Here is a 21600-nt window from a genome sequence, read left to right as displayed (position 1 = left end):
GAGGCCTGTTGGGCTTCTTATCAACTTGTTATGAGAACTTGCTGTGTGAAGCAGAGGCTGGAACACCTGCCTCTTGTTATGAGGCACAGCTTAAGCGTGGGATGGTAGCAGAGGCCTTGAAAATATGGACACAAGCTGAAGCAGAGGCTGCAGCACCACCAGCAACTCGCAGCTGGTGATATCTTTGAAAAAGCAAAACCTTGGGAGATGGGAAAAGACTGCTTTTGCTTTAAGAAAGGAATCTGCAGTGGAAAAAAAAAAGGTGGAGGTCAAGAGCTGGGAATTGTTTAGACATTGTGTACTGCCTTATAAAAAGGGAAGATCCCAGACTTGTGGGAGGGGGGCAGAAAAAAGACAACTCGCTTTGGTTCTGGTTCCCTGTGTTCCAGGGTTCCTGCATCTGGCCGCTGAGACCAGCAAGGAGCAGAGACATCAGCACTTACAATGGGGCATCCGCTCTCTGGTAATGTACTTTCCCAGCTAATGTATAAGTGTAGTGATAAAGTTGTTAAGGGCTGACTGCTTTGAATCTGTGTAATAACTGATTATATGCAAAAATGAATACATAGGGGTAACAGTAAGGAGTAAGAGCTAACAGTTGTGTGTCAGTCTAGTAAATTTTGCTGTAAAGTTTAAAATTAGCTTGATTTATTTGTCGCGTACTATCACAACAACCTCTTGGTTCCGTGATACAAATAAGTCAATGCTACCTAAATGCAGGAGAAAACGTCTTCTCGTTCTTACCTCCTGCTCTGCATACTGGCTTCTTCAAAAGCCTTATTATCTGAGGAAATATTAATCTGGAAAACTTTCTATAATAGCTACATGGATGTCACATAGAAAGGTAGCAGTACTTCTGGAGCATTTCGGAGTTCTTTTCTGTTATGATTTCTAAGAGTGTCTTTGGACACTTTTCTTACTATTTTACCAGGTTACGCTTCTAGTGAAATAACTGAATATGGGGGATGTACCAGCAAGGTAAAAGAACTTCCTTGTACCCTATTTTGATTTATTAATGTCAGCTTCAGATTTTTCCTCCAAAATTTTAATTCTGAAGCTATTTCCTGATTTTGTCATGTGGATGAGTTACTGTTTTTCACCGTAATTCCTATTGTTCTTTGTTCTTGGCTCAGAAATCTCATACCATAGCACCTGGGTACGTACATGCCATAGTAACGTTTGTATTGTTTGGTTTTCATGGGTCTAATTCTCCCTTTGGCATTGTTTCCCTCTCTTTTTTTTTTTTTCTTTTCCAATACCATTTCCTTCTTGAAGTGCTTCTCTAAAATCCACATAGTGTAGCAATTAAAAAGCTTCTCTGTTTAACATAATGTACAGAAAAATGCCTATCTGAGTGGAGTTTCCTGCTACACACAGTCAGACGCCACTGTGAGGGATGAGGTAATAAGTATCCCCTGCCACCCATGCCTTTGGCTGGAGCATCACTGTGCCCTGTGCCTTGTCTCACCTGAGTGCTCCAACAGCTAGGGCTGACCTGGGGTCCGAGAGCCAGGAAGGGCTGCTGCTTTTGGGGGGTTTACAGGTGCTGTGCTGGTTGCGAAGGGCTTCAAGCAAAGTTTTTCAGCTGCTAGAATCACAGAACAGCTCAGGTTAAAAGGGACCTTAAAGATTGCCCAGTTCCAACCCCCCTGCCATGGGCATGGACGCCACCTACTAGTCCAGGTTGCCCAGGACCTCATCCAACCTGGTTTTTAACACCTCCAGGGATGGGGCATCTACAACTTGTCCGGACAACCTGTGCCAGTGCCTCACCACCCTCGCAGTGAAGATTTTCCCCTAACCTCTAATCTAAATCTCCTGTCTTTTAGTTTAAAACCCCTCCCCCTTGTCCTGTCGTTATGTGACTGAGCAGAGTCGCTCTCCAACTTTTTATAAGCCCCCTTTAAGTACTGAAGGGCCCGAAGGAGGTTTCCCTGGAGCCTTCTCTTCTCCAGGCGGGCCGCCCCCGCCTCCCTCAGCCTTTCCCCGTGGAAGAAGCGCTCCAGCCCCTCGACCACCTTTCGGCAGCAGCCCGGGCTGGGGCACTCCGCGTTCATTAAGGACGCAGCTCCGGCGCCCGTAACTACCCCAAGCGGCCCCGCCTCGCCGCGGACGAGCAGCACTGAAGCTGTTGCACCGGGTACCGCCGGGACCCCGCAGCGGGCCCCCACACACACACGCACACCCCGCGGGCCCCGTCCCGCTGCCGGGCCGCCCCGCGGGCCCCACCACGCCGGTGTCCAGGCAACGGCGGCACCGTCACTTCCTGCGGCGCCGCCCCTCCCGCCGCAGCCCCCGGGCCGGCTCCGTTCCGGGCTCGGGCCGTTGCGGCGGCGGCCACACGTGGCGCGGCCCCGCGGGCGGGCGGGCGGCATGGCCGCGGCGGCCGAGGCGGGCGGCGGCGGCAGCAGCAGCAGCAGCCGTCACGAGAAGAGCCTGGGGTTGCTGACCACCAAGTTCGTGTCGCTGCTGCAGGAGGCCAAGGACGGCGTGCTGGACCTCAAAGCGGTGCGCGGCGGGGCGGCGGGCGGGCAGCGCCGTGCTCCCGGGGCGGCCGGCGGCGGGGCTCCGGGACGTGGCCGCCCCGCGGTGCTGGCCCTCGGCGCTCGGAGGTGCCGTGTGCTCGGCTGACACACCCGCGGGGCGGGGGCCCCTCGCCGCTTCTCGGGTCCCGAGGGGGGCGCCGGGCTGCTGAGGCCAGTGGGAAAGTTTCGGGGCAGGCTCTGTTGCCCTCCGTAGCACTGGCACCGCCGTGCAGGATGGTGGGGGAGACTCGGGTCTTCCTCAAATAGGTGTCAGGGGAAGCAGCAGCAGGCATCCCCCGGGCTCAGCTGGTTAAGGTACAGGTTGAAGTAAGGCGGTGTTTGGCTGGCTGACTCTTCCCTGAGGATCTTAGCAACGTGCTGTAAGGGGCTGGCTCGGTGCTCAAAGCCCTTTCTGGACAGCTAAACTTATTTGTTTCTTAGGTTTAGTGGGCTGTTGGAGGCAGTCCGTGTGCTTGGAGCCTTTTTGCACATCCACGTTCAGAGAGCGAGCGCTTGAAACCTTCCTGCACCCGGTAAAGCTGTCTAGGTGGAGCTAGGAAGATGCTGATAGGTGCCATAGCCCAGCTTTAGCTACGCTGGGGACTTGGGTGGTTCGTACAGGTTGATTAACTTATTCATATTTAATTTGTCTCTGTCTTCACTAAAATGTAACTAAGCACTCCACGAACTGGGGATTGTTGCATGGCTTACTCCATCTGTCATGTGCTGAAAGATCTGTCAGGTCAGTTTGAGAAGCAAAAAAAAAAAACCACCACATTTAGAAGACCCTGGCCCAAAAAGTTTGGCTTAAAGAGCTGATGAGGGGGGATTTGAACAATAAAGCTGAGCTGTATGACTGGATGGGACTCATGTTTCTGGCTCCCTTTTGTGAGGAAAGGGAATTTTCTCATTGGAAGAAAATGGTAGTGCTGGTGGTAAAAGCACTAGTAACTCTAGTAACGCTGGAAAAGTAAATGGGTATTGCAAAAATCTTAAAAAGCTCTGCTCAGAACCTTTACTGGAGACTGGTTTCTGCATTACACAATATGTTGGATTTTTTTTTTTAAGTAAATACTAACTGAAGTGAATAAATCGTTAGAGCTTTCATAAACAGTCAAAACATACATTTCTGTAACTTGCTATTTCTCATAAATAAGTCACGTATCTAGGAACAAAATGAACAGCAGCACACATATATCATATCATGCTGGTGTGCTTAGGAAACTGAAGAACAGGATGCTCTTGAAATGAAACAGAGTTCCGAGAAATGATTCATGCAGTGAAGGTTTTCAGATGTCTCTTATCCTATTTACAGGTATTGACCATCTGATGTCTTGCAGATGATTAGTATTTCTGTAGCAAAATCATAAGTGCACTGCGAAGAAAATACAATCTGAAGTTACTGAGTGTACTTTCAGCTTTGTGATTTAGCAATTGAGAATGAAAGGCGGTGTTACAGGACGTTTCCTGGTGATCTTTGGATACGTCTGTGGTTAAGCAGTCTGTAAAATGATACCGGGGGGCACGTGTGCTGACCCATTATGAAACGGTAGCGGCACGTTGTCCTGTGCGTGCTCACTGTTGCTTGCTTTGGGTGCAAGGAGCCCTGCGACTTCTGCCTGCTGAACTTTGGAAATGCTTCAGGGCTGGACGACTCTTCACTGCTAACACCCTGCTTTCACTCCCCTGATTTGTTAGGATTTTCCTTACTGGGAATTTAATTTCTACAGTTCTCATTCTTTAAATTAAACAGTAGTTCCTGAATAGTTGCATAGCAGTCACTGAATAACCCCGTATAAGCAAATGCAGTTAAGGAAGTAAGTTTCAAACACTACTTTCTTTCCCTTCCACCTCATCTCTTAAAGTCCCTGTGTTCAGCAACCCACCAATTGCAGGGAAGGGAGAAATATTGAAGATGAAGATGAGTAAGAGCTAAGTCACCTGAAATGCATCCCAGAGCACAGTATATTCCTTCTTTTCAGCAGCACACTAGTGCTTCTGCCTCAATTTCTTAAATAGGCTTGGCTTATAGCAAAATGCCACCCCTACTCTACTCAGGGTTAAATATTGTTTCTGAACAACAGTGCAAAGCATCAGGTACTCTAAAATATACTTGCTTGTTACTGACGTTTATTGTGTTCCACTAAAAGAGACAGAAAACATTGCAAATGTGGGAATAGTAGGGGATTTCGGATTTGCAGCTACTGCTCAGATGTTCTGATGAGGCGCTCATGTGTCTGGAAATTCCAAATTAATAAAGAAAGTCCAGAAAAAAAACACAAGCAAATGACAACAAAAACTACCAAGGACAAAATTTCCAACTGAAAACATATATGTTGTCTAAGTGCTTAATAGTGCTTAATATCTGATGTGTCTACCTGATAACGGAGAAGAAAAACTGAAAACAACTCAAATTTAATTGTCAGGTGCCTAGGAAATGCAGATTTAAGAAGCCAGTTTCATATGTCACTCAGATGATGTAGTCAGGGAAGCGTATGGTAACAAAACTGGAAAAGACACTCCAATTACCCAGTCTGCTTTCCTGCTGTCACTGCTACCCTCAGATTTTAACTTTACCGCATTTGATGTCTGATAGAGCATTGGATATTTACTCTGTAGGAACCAGAACAGCACTGAACTTCCGTATTGGTGAATTCCCTAGGTTTTCTACAATTTCTAATCTCTATTCCCTTTCATAAAGACTTTAGGCCATTAGCATTTTAGCCACTGTAACATGTTAAACTCCATTTTTGTGCTAGCCACAGGCCTCTTACGTATCTCGGCAGCAGTTGCTTCCTTAGAGACCACAAGCTACACAGAGCTGTTTGTTAACCTCAACATCAACTCTGCCCAGTTAGCCTGGGCATGCACCTGCCTTTAGCAATGCATCGATCAGGAGCAAGTAACAACTGCTTTAAACTTGCCCTATTCCACAGGAGAAAAAGAAAAAGAAAGAAAGAAAAAAAAGCCTGTTTGTTCAATTTTACAGTCCCTTAATCTTTATTCATGCAGTGCTCTTCAGAACTTTTACGCAGAGGTTGCCAAACTCCCACCAAGCTGTCGACAGTCGTCTTTGGGAGAAGGCTGTTGTCATCTGCTGCGGGCACGGTCTGTAAGATTCAGCACTTCTTTCTTTTGACACAAGGAGAGTGAGCAGGCATTGCTGGCTGACCCTTCTGCGCTGTTAAGCTTCTCAGTAATGACTCTGCCCCAGTGCTTTGGCAAATGTCTCTAACACAGCAAATGTGCTGTGCTCACTGGTAATTCCTGGTGCCTTTTGTCAGCTCTTAGGGAGCAAAGAAGTTGGCGCAGGAGAATGCACCTCAACTCTCTATTATCCTCCTCCTGTTTGTTTGGCTTATTTCTGGGCAGGGCTTTGTGTGTGCACACATGCAACTCAAACTGTGCTGAACGGCACATTATCTGTATTGCAAAAGTTGCATGATCTGAGTACGCTCAGAATCTTAAGCACTGTGACAAGTGCTTTTCTTCCAGATCACAGAATGGTTTGGGTTGGAAGGGACCTTAAAGATCATATAGTTCCACCCCCCTGCCATGAACCATTCTGTGAGACAGCCATACAGCACTGGTCTTGGATACATACCTATTCAAAGAAGGAATGACTAGAGTGCAGCACCTTTACGTTAAAAAGATTTGATGAAGCGATTCCAAATTCAAATTATCCAGAGAAAGGTATGTGGAAGCTCCATCCAACCGTTTCAGCAGAGGGGTAGATGTCCCTCTGTTGTGCTGATTGCATCTGTCTCAACCATTTGACATAAGCTGAAAAATGATAAGTTTTAAAAGTCAGTTTAATCAGGATGTTGAATAGCTGCTGATTAAGTGTACGCTGTGCATTCTTTGCACAGAACAATGTAGAGATCTCGTAGAAATGTAAAAAATTGTGAATCTGAAGACTGTGAAATATAGAGGGAGTTGATGAAATGTTGCACAAGCAGCATCAATTTTGTCACTTAACTAGGTTTTGAAGGGTTTACTTGCCATCTTTGTAAACAGTATGTATGTGTGCAGCTAAAATTGCAGGCACGTACCTGCTGATACAAGTGGCTTGAAGAGCTTGCATCCTTGGAGAACCAAAGCATGCATTTTATATGCATTTACATGTATTTTGTTTTATTAGATTTTTAACTGACTGTTGGAGAAGACCATACAAAAGATAAATGTTGATAACAGTGTCAGTAGAAACACTGTTTAGTAGGTGTGTCACTGTTGAGAAGGAACAGTATTTATACTTCATGGCTACAAGAACATTTTTTTTTTTAAATCTTCATTCTTCTTCCTTTTTATCCTTTAATTTCCCTTCCCTAGCAAAACATTCACCAATATAAATTGGACTACTAAGTCCTAGTAATTAACTTTCTAATAGGAAAATGTCATTTCTTTGGAAGATTAGTGAGTTTGTTTATGGTTCCAAAAATACTGTTAAAGGAGTAATACGGACTTTGCTATAAAATGGATATGATTTTCCTCCCTCTTTTTTGTTGTCTCAGGTTGTACTCTTCATACAGGCTCCTTTGCTAAGAGTATTAATTTATTAGCTAGTTGGACGAACTGAAATAAATTTCTATGTACCTATAGAAGAAATTAGTTGGCTTTAACCCATTAGTTCAAATTTGGAATCCAAAAGTCTTTGCCAGCTATCCTTCTCTTTTTATTTCTTTTAATCCATTTAATACAATTATATTCTATATATCTGAGCATCCAGAGTAGTTGCAGTCAGACTCCTCCTTGCTTTTCTATCCTTTTGTCTAATACTCACTGAACCTGAGGCACTTTACAGCATCAAAAAGAGGAGGATATGGGAGGCGTGACTAGCTCAGGTTTGCTTACTTTACCTTAAGCCTTTGCATCAGGTACAAAAAAGTCCTCATGGGCAGAATTACAAATGATTAAGTGGCCTTTCCTCTGACTTGTACTGTGCTTTGCTTTCGGTGACATGCTGTGACAGCAAGTAGAAACACTACGTAGCTAGCCTTAGCTGAAAAGAGAATTTTTTTTCGGGGGTGAGCATCGGCCTGAACCCCTGTGTGGGGGTTCTGGCGGCCGTGAGGCGGCTCTTGGTGCGCGCTACCACAGGCAGAGCGGGCGGCTCCACAGGCTGGATTCACGCAGTGAACTGTTACAGAATCATAGAATCTGTTAGGATGGAAAAAAAACGTAAGATCATCAAGTCCAGCCATCGGCTTAACATGACAAGCCCAACACTGAAACATGGCCTCAAGCACGATGTCCACACGTCTCTTAAGTACCTCCAGGGGTGGGGATGCCACCACCTCCTAGAGTACCCTTTCTGTGAATAAATTCTCCCTGATACCCAATGTAAACCTCCCCTGGCACAACTTGAGGCCATTTCTTCCCATCCTATCACTCGTTCCCTGACACGGTGGCTTACAGGACAGTGCTGGCTTACAGTCATGCAGCTCTCCTTCAGCCAGTTTGGGAAATTACCCCCAAATCTTTCCGTATCCCAACGCAGATTGATCCAGAGAGTGTCAGCAGAGGGGATGATGAACTTAACGTGCAGTTGGCCTCAGAGGCTTGTTCCATTGCAGGGTGTTGCCATCTGCCCTCCCTACTGTTTCTTACCTTGTAGAAGGGGCACTGCAAGCTCCTGTGTGCGGGTGGTAGCGTGTGGTGCAGGTGCTGAGAGGGCAGTCTTGGCAATTCGCGTGAGCTCTCCTGCCTGGCAAGGGTGGGCCTTGGCCAATTTGACCCCTCTCGACAGGTCTTCAAGCCACAGGAGGCCACTCTTGCCCGCCATTTGAAGCAGATGCTACGAGCACCCAGCTCTTGAAGGGCTGAACCGTCTCCCTTCAGAATTACGTAATTACTATTTGGCATGTTTTTGGGGAATGGCTTACAGTGTGTGTTGTTTGCCCTCAGCGTGCAGGTTGCTGATACTCATTGCTCTTCTCTTCACAGGCTGCTGATACCCTTGCCGTAAGGCAGAAGAGAAGGATTTATGATATCACTAACGTTTTGGAGGGGATTGATCTCATTGAGAAGAAGTCAAAAAACAGCATTCAGTGGAAGTAAGCTTCAATTCTGCATTTCCTCATATGCTCAAGATCAACAAAAATTGCCTCCTTCCACTTCTTCTGACCAGTTAAGATAGAATAAAATTACCATTAGGCTCATCAACGAGCAATGCAACATTTTGGAATGACAGTAAAGTTTTAAATGAACTTTATTTATTTGTCTTATCTTTAATTTGCATCTTTGATACATAGAATCAGGTTTAAAACATATACCAGAGATGCTTTCATGAAACTTGGAGTGCTACTTTATAACTAGCATTCACACTAGCTGAATCTGGGAAGGGTATTGGGTGACAGTATTTCCACCTACCTGCCCACCTGCATTGCATGCCTATTTTCTCTTCGGTTCCTGAAGATGAAAGTATAACTGAAGAGTTAAGAGGGAGGTGAAGGAGATCTGCAAACCATCTCTAATGGAGAAAAACGTACATTCCAAAAGAAAATCAAGTTGGGTAGAGGGAAATTCTAAACCTGATCTGAAGTTAACAATGTTCATTTTCTGTTAAAACACTGCCAGGCAAGTAGATGTTCATTTCCTTTATGTTGAATATTAGTATATTTTCAAATTATTGGAAGCATACTTAGGAAATGATCTTTTAGATTTTCATTTCTTGTTTCACGAACCTTTATACCTTTTTAAGAGGAGTAGGTGCTGGTTGCAATACAAAAGAAGTAATAGACAGGCTGAGGTATCTTGAATCTGAAATTGAAGATCTAGAGCTGAAAGAGAAAGAATTGGATCAGCAGAAACTGTGGCTACAGCAAAGCATCAAGAACGTTATGGATGATTCTACAAACCACCAATATCCTTTTCAACAAATTGTGTGCATCTTGGAACTAGTATTAAAACAGCAGCTAAAACATAGGTAAAGGGTAAAGCACACTGTTATCCATTTCTTCCAGAAACAAAGAAAGCCTAATCTTTTTTTTTTTCTGGTTTTGGTTCAAAAAGAAGAGTTTAAATCATGTTTACATGACTTTTTAAGCTCTCTGACTGTATGAAGGGTAACCTGAAAATAATATAGCACGTGTATATATGGCAGCAATTTTTAAGTCCACAGTATAATTCTGGTTTAAAATGAATTGTATTGCCTTCAGGCACTTGGATTTATATTTCTTAGCGGTACTTTATGTGAATCTTTTTTTTTTTTTCCTGTTACTTCCTTCTCTCAAAAAGATTAAGCTATCACCCAAAGATAAATTGAATTAACAAAGTCCTGAAGCTTGTTTGGTTTGGAATTGGAAAAGTATCCTGAGTGTAAATACTCAATAAGCAGAGAGGTCTGCCTACATTGCTTGTAATTATGTGTTTATCTGTCTTGTAACATATTGACCCAAGTATTGAGATTTGGAACAGGAAAATGCCCTTCTTATTGATTGTACCAGTGCTAAGTACTCAGCGTTACTTGCAATTGCTCTATAGAAACTGCACCTATAAAATGGATTTTGTAAGAAAGGAGATTTAAGTAAGATATGAGGAGAAACTTATTCCTGGGAGAGTTAACACTGGAATTGATCCCCCAGGGAGGTGATGGAATATCATCTATCACTGGAAGTTTTCCAGAACAGGAGAGGCAAACATCTGTCTGGAATTTCTTAATAGTTGATCCTACCTTGGGGCAGGGTGAACTCTCAAGTCCCTTCCAGCATATTTTTATGTGATTTTGGGACATCCTGGTACATTGTTGAATTCTGTAGTGTCGAGTTGATGAGGTAAATGCTGTTCTTAAAAACAAGATTTTACATGTTCTCTGTTTAAAAAGAATCTCTTGATTCAAGCTACTCAGATTCTCTTCTTTTGGTATTTTTTTTATGTATATAGATTTTTATTTTTTACAGTACAGAACGGTGTTATTTTTTAAATAGCTATTCTGAACATCATAAATCATGCCTTGATTACACCTCAGAGTAACAGCAGTAAGTTTATAGTTTAGGCTCAGTTTGGACAAACTTCTTTTAAAGGGTAACAAATCATGCATTTCATGCATTAGAAAAATGTTCCTTGACATAAATTACATTTTCATATGTCACCCATGAAGATATCTGTAACTGCTTCAATGGTGAGTTGTTTCTAAAAGGCTGTATTTCTTAAAGTGAGGGATTTTCTGATCTTCCTCTTGAAAGCTAACTTGCTAACCTGCTTTTTCCCTGCGAGTATTTTGAATTTAGAGTAAGTATTCGGTAGTGAATAGAAGTTCAGCTGTTTTCAGAGTACTCTTTTTGGTTGTCTTCTTCTGTATTCATACTTTGTAATAGCTTGCCTCTGGCTCTAACGGAACCAGGGAGAGGGCATGTTGGTCCAATTCACCAGATTTCATAAAAGTTTCTGGGGGCAGCTTCGGTCAGAGGGAATTCTTCATATTATACAAATGGAGCCAGCTGAAGTTCAAAGATGGGACATGGCTAAATCAAAAAGATTCTTTCTGTATGCGAAGTTTGAACAAATTGCCAAGATTTGCTGGCAGAAATTTTTGCCCTGGACATCCTTTACTGATCCTGAGTTACTCAAGGGAAGATTGTGGCTCAGCCTCCAGCTGTGCTTAAGATCATCTTTTTGACATAAGGAAGGTTGGGTTTGTTTTTGAATAAAAAAATGCAAGTTTAGACTACTGTGGAGTTTAACAAAAAGAAGCTGTTGTGGAAAAGAGTTAGTTACTTGCAAAATATGGAGGAGGCATTTAGTATACCAGTTATATTGTACTTTATGTAAATATATCTCAGGTAGCAAAGGAGCACTATTCCAAGTTACGGATGAAGAGGAATTGATGTGCAGATAAGGCATGTTGTGCAAGTACTGTGGATGTAATTGTGATCTCCTAACTTTAACCAATAAGTTTTAGTGCATGTGGTACGCCACAGGTGAGTTTTATAGTCAACTGTTAAATCTAAGTTGTATATGCTGCAGAAGTTCTGAGCTTAGACACTTGGAAATGTTGGCACTGAAGACAATCATTAAATCATTTTCTTGCTTTCCTGTGTAACTTGTCTTCAAAGCCATAAAGTATGCTGTATCAGAGAGTTGGTTTAGCTGAAAAAGAAGCTAGTTAAATATTGGATCTTGAAACTTACAGGGACTATGCAAGTCCCATCACAAGTTTATTTATGCTGGAATTATGCAGTCTTTTAAGAGGCCTTAGAGAATTTTCCTATCTCATTCGAGTAGATACCATGCAAGATGTACGAAAAATATGCACAGTTAACGCTTTCTTAAAAATTGCTATTTAACCAGGAGACACACTTCTAGCAATTCAAGCACCTTGTGGTACACAGTTAGAAGTACCTATACCCGAAATGGTATGTACTGATTTCTTGTTTACCTAAGTATTCTAGAAGGACAGTGGAGAAGAAGAGCTACACTAGAGCTGAGCATTTATCTCTGTCTGTGCGAGAGAAAAAAAAATATAAGTTGGTCTTAGTTGAGAATGGAAGGGCTGGGTGGGACGAAGTGTATTTTTGTACAGTAAAACTAGGTGTACAAAAGACTAATGGTAACTCGTCTCCTACTGAAAACAAGATACAGTAGTGGGTTTCTTTGCCCTCTCTTCTCTCTTATTCTTAAAAGTTGCAGCTTTCCAAATTATGTATAATTGTTATGAATTCCCTTCAGAACTAATTAGCAGTGACTTTTATGTGTCAGATTTCACATTTATTGTATTGCTAAATCCTATCTGTTATAGAAAAGCCTTTTAGGTTTAGTTGTAGTTCTAGTTTAGATGCAGCTTGTGTTCAGTCACATGGTACTAGACTGGATAGAGAAACACAGACTGCAGAGTTTTTTGGTTTTTGTTTTAAATCCTGAGGACTTTAATAGGCAGGATTAGAGTAGGAGGCCAAATTACTTACTGCTATCCATCTTTTAATCATTTTTATTGTAGGGCTTAGTTTTAAATAGGGTTGGTATCTTACATAGTTGGGAGAGAGCATTGTATGAAGCATGATAGCCCACTATACTTGTAGAAGGGTGAAGTTCACAAGGTAAGTTTTAGAAGCTATTTTTAGTAGGGCTAAACACAGTCTGGTATCATAATAACATCCAAAGCTAGGACCAGCTGGTCCAGTGGTACTGGATCTTTGTCCATCTATGCTGAAAACTGTTCAGGCAATGGTGTGGTTCTCTGTGTGACCAAAGCAGTTGTGATGCATCTTTTTTGGCTTTTTGTTGAGGACAAGAACAGCTGATTTTAGTCTTCCCTTAACAACTTGAAATTGGATTGTTTTGCTTTGGGTCCTCTCTCCCTAGGCACCTTTCCCGCTTTTCTCATCCTCATTTTTTCTAGAACATACTTGCTGAAAACCTGCTTGCTGGATTAGCCATTGTGAGCCAGTGGTCTCACAGAGACTGTACTACAGGAATAGTCCTAGTGTTTGAATGACTTACCAAAAGGAGGCCTAGCAAATCAGCTAAGAATTGTTTCTGCTGACTTATGATCCTGTGTTCACTCGGTCTGAGTGAGATATTTAACTGTTGTGGGATGGTTGGTCCTAGCTAAGATCATTCTGGAGCTCCTTTTAAGAGGAAGAAATTTAAATGCACAGAGATCATTATTTATCTGTTTTGTTACTGATAAACTGCAGTCTTGCTATAAGTTTCGAGTAACTTGAATTCATAACCTAAACACTTTGAAAGATGGTATATCTATGTCTTCTGTAACTGTGCTGTGGCCAAGTAAATGCATAACAGGTTTGTAACCTGTTTCCTGTTAGATCATTTATATTTGTTTTATTTTTTTTTGTTTTTCCTGTCTCCATATGATCTGATAAGTTTATGCCAATTATTGGTTCTTCCTAGTGTTTTAACTAGAAGAGCACAATCTTCTGGGAGGTAAAAGGTGCATCAATTTGAGAATTCTATTCAAACATCTTCATTAGTTACTATGAGAAATAAGTCTGTGCAGTTACTGTTGTATTTTTGTACAGTTTGAAGTTCTAAAGGAATTTTAACTTCCTTAATACACCACCTCTACAGGGACAGAATGGACAGAAGAAATACCAGATCAATCTTAAGAGTAATTCAGGACCTATTCATGTACTGCTTATAAATAAAGAATCAAGCTCCTCCAAGCCCATGGTGTTTCCAGTTCCTCCACCCGATGACCTTGCACAGACCCCATCTCAGCCTGCAGCTCCAGTGACTCCCCTTAAACCTACTACAGCTACTCAAAATCCACCAGAACAACACGGTCTTAACCAGGGACAGCAGTTGCCACAAACATCAGTTGTGGACACACCATCAGGTGGGTCCAGAGTTTTTTCCTCTTCAGATGGGTGAGGGAGGACTGGGGGTAGGAAAGAAACTGTTAAAAAAGGTGATAGATAAAGGAAAGTCAGATCAACAGTTTGCAGGTGCAGGTGTCTATTATGAAACCAGCCTGAGGGCTTACTAACAGCTTTCAAGAGGTTGACAGAAAAGCCTCTTCCTCTTCTGTACTCTATCCAGTGAAACAGATTCTCCCCTTGTAGCTTACCATCTTACACCAAACAGGTTTTGAATGTGATGCTGTTTGTTAATCTGAGATGCTTCTCCAGAATGCAGTGTGGAATGAAATTGCCAACCTCTGACGGAGTATATGATTTGAACATGTACCCTTTAATAAGACATAATAAAGGCACCAGTTCAAGCTTTTGTGCCACAAGGTCACTTACCTACTTCCACATAGCCACAGTGAGAGATTCCCTGAATATCAGGTATTCTTTCGTATCAATAGCAGGGTAATATGGAAATATTTAAGAAAATGGTGTCGGTATTACAGACTATGTTTCTGAGGGGTCCTGATTAAATTGTGCTTTTGAGTTTGAATGGTGAGGAGGCTCCTCTCACCTCATCCCAGACCTTGGCAGTGTTCTCCTCAAGAGATAAAGCCAGGTGCAGGCGCTTCGTGTTCCTTTTTACCACAACAGACTATATAACATGCCTTCCTGTCTTTGTAGAAAGCAGTTTGCAGCAAAACAGTACAACTCCAGCAACTCCTTATTCCAGCCTTCCAGATGCAGTGTTGTACCCCAGCCTTTCAGGAGATGTCGCCCAAGCTACAGCTAGCTCAAATGACTATCAGGGTTTGCTCCCTTTGGACGTTAACTGTATTCTCAAGCCAAACTCATTTGACATAGCAAAGATGGATGAGCCCACAGGTAGGAAGAAAGAGTTGCTATTTAAATGTTTTTATTGTTTCCTGAGCCTTTTTTTTTTTTTGACCAAATTACCAGTGAGTTACACAGAGGGAAAGATTAGCATTTTTCCCACAGAGATGACAGGCCTTGTTTTTGTCTTTTAATGAAGCCATTGAGCCAGTTCTGAGTAGCAAGCTCATTTTCTGCTGCTGCCAAAAAAGCTACGTGGCTTTAAGGCTATAAGGGATCAACTGTACAGCATGAGGAGAGCAGGAGATATTTATTAGGAAAAACTGGGGGATACAAAGATATTTTACATATACGTGGCATACTATCTCCACAGCTCCTAGTGTGCACGAGCCATACTGTACTTTGCAATTCAGTGTTGTAATGCGGAGAATCTGTTGACTTCCATAAATGCATGCTCCTGTTTTCACAGGAAATATCAGTGGGGATATTATTGATGAACTCATGTCTTCTGATGGTAAGTATTTAGTATCTTTACTTGCGGCTATTAAAAAAGTAGTAGCATGTCTTTTGTATGAACAGCACTCTTGGTAGGTGTCTGTTAAGTCTCATGCCAAGAGTCAGTATGAAACTACTTCTTTCCCCTGTACTGCCTCCTCTATCCTTGCCATTCTTGTCTTTGCACCCCTATGCATTCCCTGCAGCAGTTTGATTTAACAATCAAAATCTGAAAGTCTTAATCCAGCAAGTACTTACATGCATGAGTAACCCAGCAGTACTTAATTTTGGAACAAAGAAAGAACAGGTTGATGACTAGAGTGCTGCCTTAAAAATAAAGCTTAATACTAATCTTCCTGAGGCTTCTTCCAGGAGCTTTGATCAGGTATTTCACAAGATACTCATATGCCTGCATGCATGCCAGGTCTGGTACACTGGCTGAACAAATCTAACCCTTTTCTGGTCTTCCATCTTCACGGCCGTATGAATGCAGAACTGAGCCACAGCTAGTAATTTCATTTGTTCCATGCCTCCCTCCGTGCTATATCTCGCAGACTGCAGGCTGCCAGACAGAGGTGAACTCAGGTGGCTTTGTTCCGCTCCCCCAGTAACTACGCTGCTCTGTGAGCAGCCTGTGTTAATATCTGCCCTTCAAACAGACGAACTTGGGGCTTATCCAGAAAGAACCATGCAATTACAAGCTTCATAAGGGAAGAATGGATTACGTGAATGTACCGATAAAATACACAGCTAAAATGGAAATAGTCTCCTCTTTTAGAGCAGGTACCATGTTCCCAGCTCATTTGCATTAGATTAGTGTTCCTGCAGTACAGAATGAGGGCCAAGGCTTCTCTTCTTGCATTCCCCAAAAATGGCCTCAACCCCATGCATGAAATGCAGTGCACGGAGAAATGGACAGCCTCCATTTTTTATGTGTAAAATAGGGAAAATAGTAATTTATCTAAAATAAATATTTGAAGATTGATACATACAGTACTATAACAGTTAGAAATGTAAATATAAGTGATGGAAAGTTGATAGCATTTCAAAATCTGCTCAGGAGCTCCTTTGCTGCAAAAGCAGAGATTAGGTCTGTATTCCACATCATTCCACCCCAGCAAATTTATGTAAAGTACTAAGGAAAAAGATGTGGACGTGTCATGTTGCCTTAGTTTGAAGGCAATACAGGTGTTCACAGTATGTATCCTAGCATGCTTGTCAGATTATCAAGACAGTATTTTACTTATTAAGACTAACCCAGCACTGGTGATGACAGACATACTGAATTATGAGGTAGGGCTGATATTCCAAGTGTTTTAATTTAAACTAAACTATTCCTGCTTTACAGTTTTTCCTCTCTTACGACTCTCTCCTACTCCCGGAGATGACTACAACTTTAACCTGGATGATAATGAAGGAGTCTGTGATCTCTTTGATGTGCAGATACTAAATTATTAGATATTGTGTCAACCAGACTACTTATCTACCTCTAACTATAACATTCTAGACTTCTTCATAACCTAAGTATTTGAATAATGAATGTATAACTTCTTAGTTCACTGACTCTGGGAGTATATTTCCTTTTGCTTCCCTTAACTACTTCACAAAACAAATTCAACCACCAGAAAAAAGGGCTTTTGTCAGAATTGTGACACATTTTTTCACCCGAGTATCTTTTGTGTAATCCAATGATTTGGAGTTTTCTTTTGTAAGGAAAGTGAAAATGCTTTATAGCCTTTTGATCATTTTTTAAAAAATGATTAGGCTTTGCTCACAGTTATCAGCATTTTCTTTGAAGCTTTACTGCCAAGAAGCTTTCTATATCTTTTTGACCTTTCAAACAATTTTGAAGCTTTCACTGCCAAGCTGAAAAGTGAAGGACATCAACTTGAGTTATGCTTAATTGTTTCAGTGAACCAATTTTGTGAAGTGCCTTCTGTTTTAGCACTTTAAGTTTCTCACACTGACTTCTGACATTCCACTTTCCTAGATGATAGGAAAGGTCTGTTTGTAGTTTGTATTAAAGTGTGCCAATACTTGTATATTAACAAGATTTTTTTAATAAAATTGTACAAACAAAGCCTGTGTGATCTTCAATTCTTGGAACCCCTTCGTTACTGATTACAGCTGTGATAATAGGCTTGTGGCAGCATCCACATTTGCTGGTTCAGCTTCTGGATGTGTAGAAACCTGAAAAAAAAAAGTTTCAGTGTAAAGTAGAAAATGATTTATTTTTACTGTTTGGAAAAAAAATACAAAAACAGTATTACCTAGATGATGAGCTTGTCTTTATTATACTTAATTATTTATTTTTGGCTAATTTTGCAGTCATATAATTCAATAATTTGGGGGAACTATGGGGTTCACTACACTTGATAGATAAGAAGCCACTACTTCATGCCGCAAGGGGAAGACCGGGCATCGTGCCAGTAATGTACGTGGCCAAATGGAAGTAGGCACAGCTTTTAATTCAGGGAATACTTTCAATAGCATAATTTTGAAACTGTGGAGAAAACACTATTGCTTACAGCCCAAGTGATCAAATACAATGCTATGTCATGTACAGCCCTGCTAGTACAGGAGTAGTGCTACAGTCCAAGTTCGCAGCTGTATGCAATAGCAAGCTAATAGGACTCGGGCCACTGGCACCAATGTCCTTGTTTGGCCTCATACTGTGCTTGGCAGCACCTTCACCTGAGCTTCCTTCTTCCTTCAGCTTCCCTTGAGGTTTTTGGCACTCGTTCTGTCACTCCCAGCCATACAGAAACTTGATGACCTCAGGCACAGTAAATGCTGCTAATCACCCGTCCAGTTCCCTCTTATTTCCCCAACAGCCAGGACAGATTCACCTGCGTACTTCATACTGGCCCACGGCCTTTTCTGTCCCCCAAACCATGCCTGCAGCACCAGCAAGTATCAGCATAAGAAGATTTTGTAAAGAGGAGCTTAAATTCAGCATAAGGAGCAGCCTGTCAGTATTTAGTTGTTTAATTATTTCTTGTCAATGCTCAAAGCTGCATGCAGCCTTGTTGACTAGACTAAGAGTAAAATATTGTTTTGATCTGCAAGTGCTGCAGGCAGGAGTTGTAGTACAGAAACTGGTGTTTCAGATATTGCTACTTCTCATAAGTAAATACAAAGAGACAGGTCTTGAGGGTTTGGAGCTGGAAACAACTTTTAAATGATGTTCTACCTGTTTTTTAATAGATTAAAAAAATATACATGTTGTGGAAGCACACTGCAGCTTAGCTGCCCACCTTCTTCTCTAGTGACTAGTAGTTACATAGGACTTGAATATGCTAACCAGATATCAGCATTTAAAAAAAAAAAAGTGAAATTAATAAAGCTGGATTTATAGCCATAAAGCAACAGCAAGAATTGCCTACAGTTTTAGTGCCAGAATATGATGCTTTGAACGCATACTGCCCTTAATTCTCCCTCCTCAGATTTTTTACAAACAGAAATTACCTGGTTATTCTTCTGAGGTTCCACTACAGGGCCTTTTGATAACTGCTGTACTTCCTTCTGAATTTCAGTAAATGCTTTATTTATTTTGCTTACTTTGTCAGCATTTTCAATGTTTATCTGTAGGGAGAAAAAAAAATATACACGCATTGGTATGTTAAACTGAAATTCCACTGGCATGTGAAATTCCACCATTTTTGCACAACTGTTAAGCAGCCAGTATTATATCTGGAGAGAAGTGTCAATCTGCTGTAGGGTAGGGAGACCCTGCAGAGGAACCTGGACAAGATGGGTCGATGGGCAGAGACCCATGGGAGGTTCAACATGGCTAAGTGCTGGGTCCTGCACTTTGGCCACAACCACCCCATGCAGCGCTACAGGCTTGGGGCAGAGTGGCTCAAAAGCTGTGCAGAGGAAAAGGGTCTGGAGATGCTGATTGATGCTCACCTGAACATGAGCCAGCAGTGTGCCCAGGTGGCCAAGAAGGCCAACGGCATCCTGGCTTGTATCAGGAACAGTGTAGCCAGCAGGACCAGGGAGGTGATCGTCCCCCTGTACTCTGCTCTGGTGAGGCCGCACCTCAAGCGCTGTATTCAGTTTTGGGCCCCTCACTGCAAAAACAACACTGAGGCCCTGGAGCGTGTCCAGAGAAGGACTACGAAGCTGGTGAAGGGCCTGGAACACAAGTGAGGAGTGGCTGAGGGAACTGGGGTTGTTTAGTCTGGAGGAGGCTCAGGGGAGACCTTACTGCTCTCTACAGTTACCTGAAAGGAAGGTGTGGGGATTTGGGGGTCGGCCTCTTCTCACAGGTAACTAGTGATAGGACTAGAGGGAGTTGCCTCAAGTTGCACCAGGGGAGGTTCAGGTTAGAAATTAGGAGACATTTATTCTCAGAAAGAGCAGTCAGGCATTGGGACGGGTTGCCCAGGGAGGTGCTGGAGCCACTGTCCTTGGGGGCGTTCAAGGAAAGGTTGGACGTGGTGCTTAGGGACATGGTTTAGTGGGTGATTCTGGTGGTAGGGTGGTTGGACCAGATGATCTTGGAGGTCTCTTCCAACCTTGATTCTATGATTCTAAGCATATCTTCCAAAACTGCATTTTAGTAGAAACATTTCTATACTTGAATTTGTCATCACCTAATTATATCATCAAATCGTGTACTACTAACGTTCTAATAAATCCAAAATTATTAAAGCAGTTGCACTTGCAAAAGAGTTGTACGGGCAAAAAAAGTTGATTATTCCAAGCCTTTCTTCATAAGTTATTTCAGCAAAGATGCTTGCTTTTGAACGGCAAGAGCTAAGATGCACTGGTGCAATGCTAAGGTGCATCGTGCAGTGCTCCAGGGACAGTGATCTGTGGTAGAGGGGCAGGGCGGATGCTGGGGGAACGAACTCTTTCACCACTGCAGCAAAGATTCAGCTGATCTCAGCCCCGGCACCCGTTACTTCTGAAGCACCAAGCTTTGAACAGCATCTTAGCATTATAATGGCATATTACATTGCAGATGTTCCAGAAGCACGCTCACACATCTTAAGGCAATCCCAGATTTCAGGCTGCCTAGTGCTGTCCCAAAGGCTACCACAGCAATTAACCTCTCAGCAACGTGCATAGGCAGAAGCAAACACACACTCCTTTTGCTTTCAAAGCTGCCGTCATTTCAGAGTACACACTAACAAATAACCCCATTTATTCCTAGGTGAGTGACCAGGAGAATCAGTAGTAAGAAAGCAGGGGCACGAGGCTAATAAAACAAGTCTATTTAGATTAGCAATTTAATTCAAATCAATCTATAGAAGTGCCTTAAGAAATACAGACAACTCCTAGCTCCAAGTAGAGTGGATGGGGCTGTGGGCGACCCAATTTTCAGAAGGTTTAGGTTTCCCGTAACAGCCTGTTAGCATTTCCCAGTCAGTTTTAATGCCCGGTATCCTAGGTACCCGGGCAAGGACTCTTCTCTAGAAAGAGGCCCTGTAGGTAGGACGCATGTCTATATCTAAAGTTGCCTGGATAGTTACAAGGGGCTTTAATCTATTAAAGAATAAGCCTATTTTAACTTTTACTGAGCGTCTTACTATTCTGCTTAATGGTAACTAAATCCCCCACAGCTTAATGAATTAAAGAATGCTGCTTCAAACATGCAGAATAAAATTTTACTCCCAACAAGCTAATGACTTTTCATGAAGGTGTTTTTAAACCTGTTCCTCCCTTCGCTATGCAGAACCCTCCAGACTAAGCGGGGACTCGAAGGCAGCAACGTGAAACGGTTCTGGGGCTCCCCGCTTCCAAAAGTCTGCTACGTTCCCACCCGTCTGCCGGACCAACCTGTCAGGTGGCTTCGGTGGCTGAGATTTTTCGTCTGGAAAAAGTCTCAAAGGCCCTTCTGTTCTTTGGAGCTGCTGTTTAAGCCCGTCTGGCAGCGGGCCGCAGCTGAACGCGACGGGAACGAGGAGCCGCCGGCCGGCGGGGGGGGAGCTCGCCGCGGGGCTCTGCGAACACCGAAATGGCGGAACGGCCCCGGGACGGGGGAGGTGGGAAGGGACCTGTGGAGACCACCGGGTCCACGCCCCGCCGAGCAGGGGCACCCAGAGCACGGCGCGCGGGACGGCACCCGGCGGGGCTGGGTATCTGCAGAGGGGGAGGCTCCTCAGCACCGAGGCGCCCCGCGCGTGCAGCCGGAACCTCCCGGGCTCAGTTCGCGAAGCCCGCCCGGCCTCCCCCCCGGCCTCCCCGCCCGCCGCTCACCTTCCTGAGCCCGGAGGTGACGCGCCGCGCCCGGCCCTTCCCCCGGGCCTTGCCGGCGCCGCCGCGGGCGATGCAGAAGACGCTCGGCGCCTTCGCCGCCTTCCGCGCCCGGCTCTTCCCCATCGCCCCCGCCGCCAGGAGGCCGGGCGGCGCGCTGCTGGCGTCACGGCGCGCGCCGGGGAAGCCCTGACGTCACGGCGCGGGGATTCCCCGCCCCGCCCTCTGGATGGGAA

General features: G+C 43.4%; 2 protein-coding genes across 4 annotated transcripts; one reads left to right on the top strand and one right to left on the bottom strand.

Annotated features, from left to right (window-relative positions):
* Positions 1-141: 141 nt before the first annotated feature.
* On the top strand, positions 142-17237 carry E2F5 (E2F transcription factor 5). Of its 3 annotated transcripts, XM_083824207.1 has the most exons (10): positions 2488-2508; positions 8272-8369; positions 8469-8578; positions 9226-9389; positions 10603-10644; positions 11814-11878; positions 13551-13818; positions 14513-14713; positions 15132-15176; positions 16506-17237. In XM_083824207.1, the coding sequence occupies exons 4-10, from the start codon at positions 9365-9367 to the stop codon at positions 16613-16615; spliced, it is 756 nt and encodes a 251-aa protein (XP_083680333.1). In that variant the 5' UTR covers positions 2488-2508; positions 8272-8369; positions 8469-8578; positions 9226-9364; the 3' UTR covers positions 16616-17237. The 3 variants fall into 3 exon arrangements, with proteins under 3 accessions (XP_083680334.1, XP_083680332.1, XP_083680333.1); XM_083824208.1 differs by lacking the exons at positions 2488-2508; positions 8272-8369 and adding an exon at positions 142-463; XM_083824206.1 differs by lacking the exon at positions 8272-8369 and having other exon boundaries at positions 2281-2508.
* Positions 17199-21541, bottom strand: RBIS (ribosomal biogenesis factor). Its single transcript, XM_083824209.1, has 3 exons — positions 21368-21541; positions 18626-18742; positions 17199-17347 (listed from the first exon to the last, which is right to left on the bottom strand). The coding sequence occupies exons 1-3, from the start codon at positions 21488-21490 to the stop codon at positions 17279-17281; spliced, it is 309 nt and encodes a 102-aa protein (XP_083680335.1). The 5' UTR covers positions 21491-21541; the 3' UTR covers positions 17199-17278.
* Between the last annotated feature and the right edge of the window lie 59 nt (positions 21542-21600).

Source organism: Anser anser (genome assembly GCF_964211835.1).
Source record: "Anser anser genome assembly, chromosome: 2".
In the NCBI taxonomy this organism is placed as follows: Eukaryota; Metazoa; Chordata; class Aves; order Anseriformes; family Anatidae; genus Anser; species Anser anser.
Note: the sequence above shows the minus strand (reverse complement) of the source record. Positions and strands in the feature narration are given on the sequence as shown.

Coding starts and splice junctions, on each gene's coding strand:
- E2F5 (XM_083824206.1), top strand. CDS start 2,374: ATGGCCGCGGCGGCCGAGGCGGGCGGCGGCGGCAGCAGCAGCAGCAGC. Junction 11,879..13,550: donor AAGTACCTATACCCGAAATG/GTATGTACTGAT, acceptor CCACCTCTACAG/GGACAGAATGGACAGAAGAA. Junction 15,177..16,505: donor TGAACTCATGTCTTCTGATG/GTAAGTATTTAG, acceptor CCTGCTTTACAG/TTTTTCCTCTCTTACGACTC.
- RBIS (XM_083824209.1), bottom strand. CDS start 21,490: ATGGGGAAGAGCCGGGCGCGGAAGGCGGCGAAGGCGCCGAGCGTCTTC. Junction 18,743..21,367: donor TCACCTCCGGGCTCAGGAAG/GTGAGCGGCGGG, acceptor TTCTCCCTACAG/ATAAACATTGAAAATGCTGA. Junction 17,348..18,625: donor AACCTCAGAAGAATAACCAG/GTAATTTCTGTT, acceptor TTTTTTTTTCAG/GTTTCTACACATCCAGAAGC.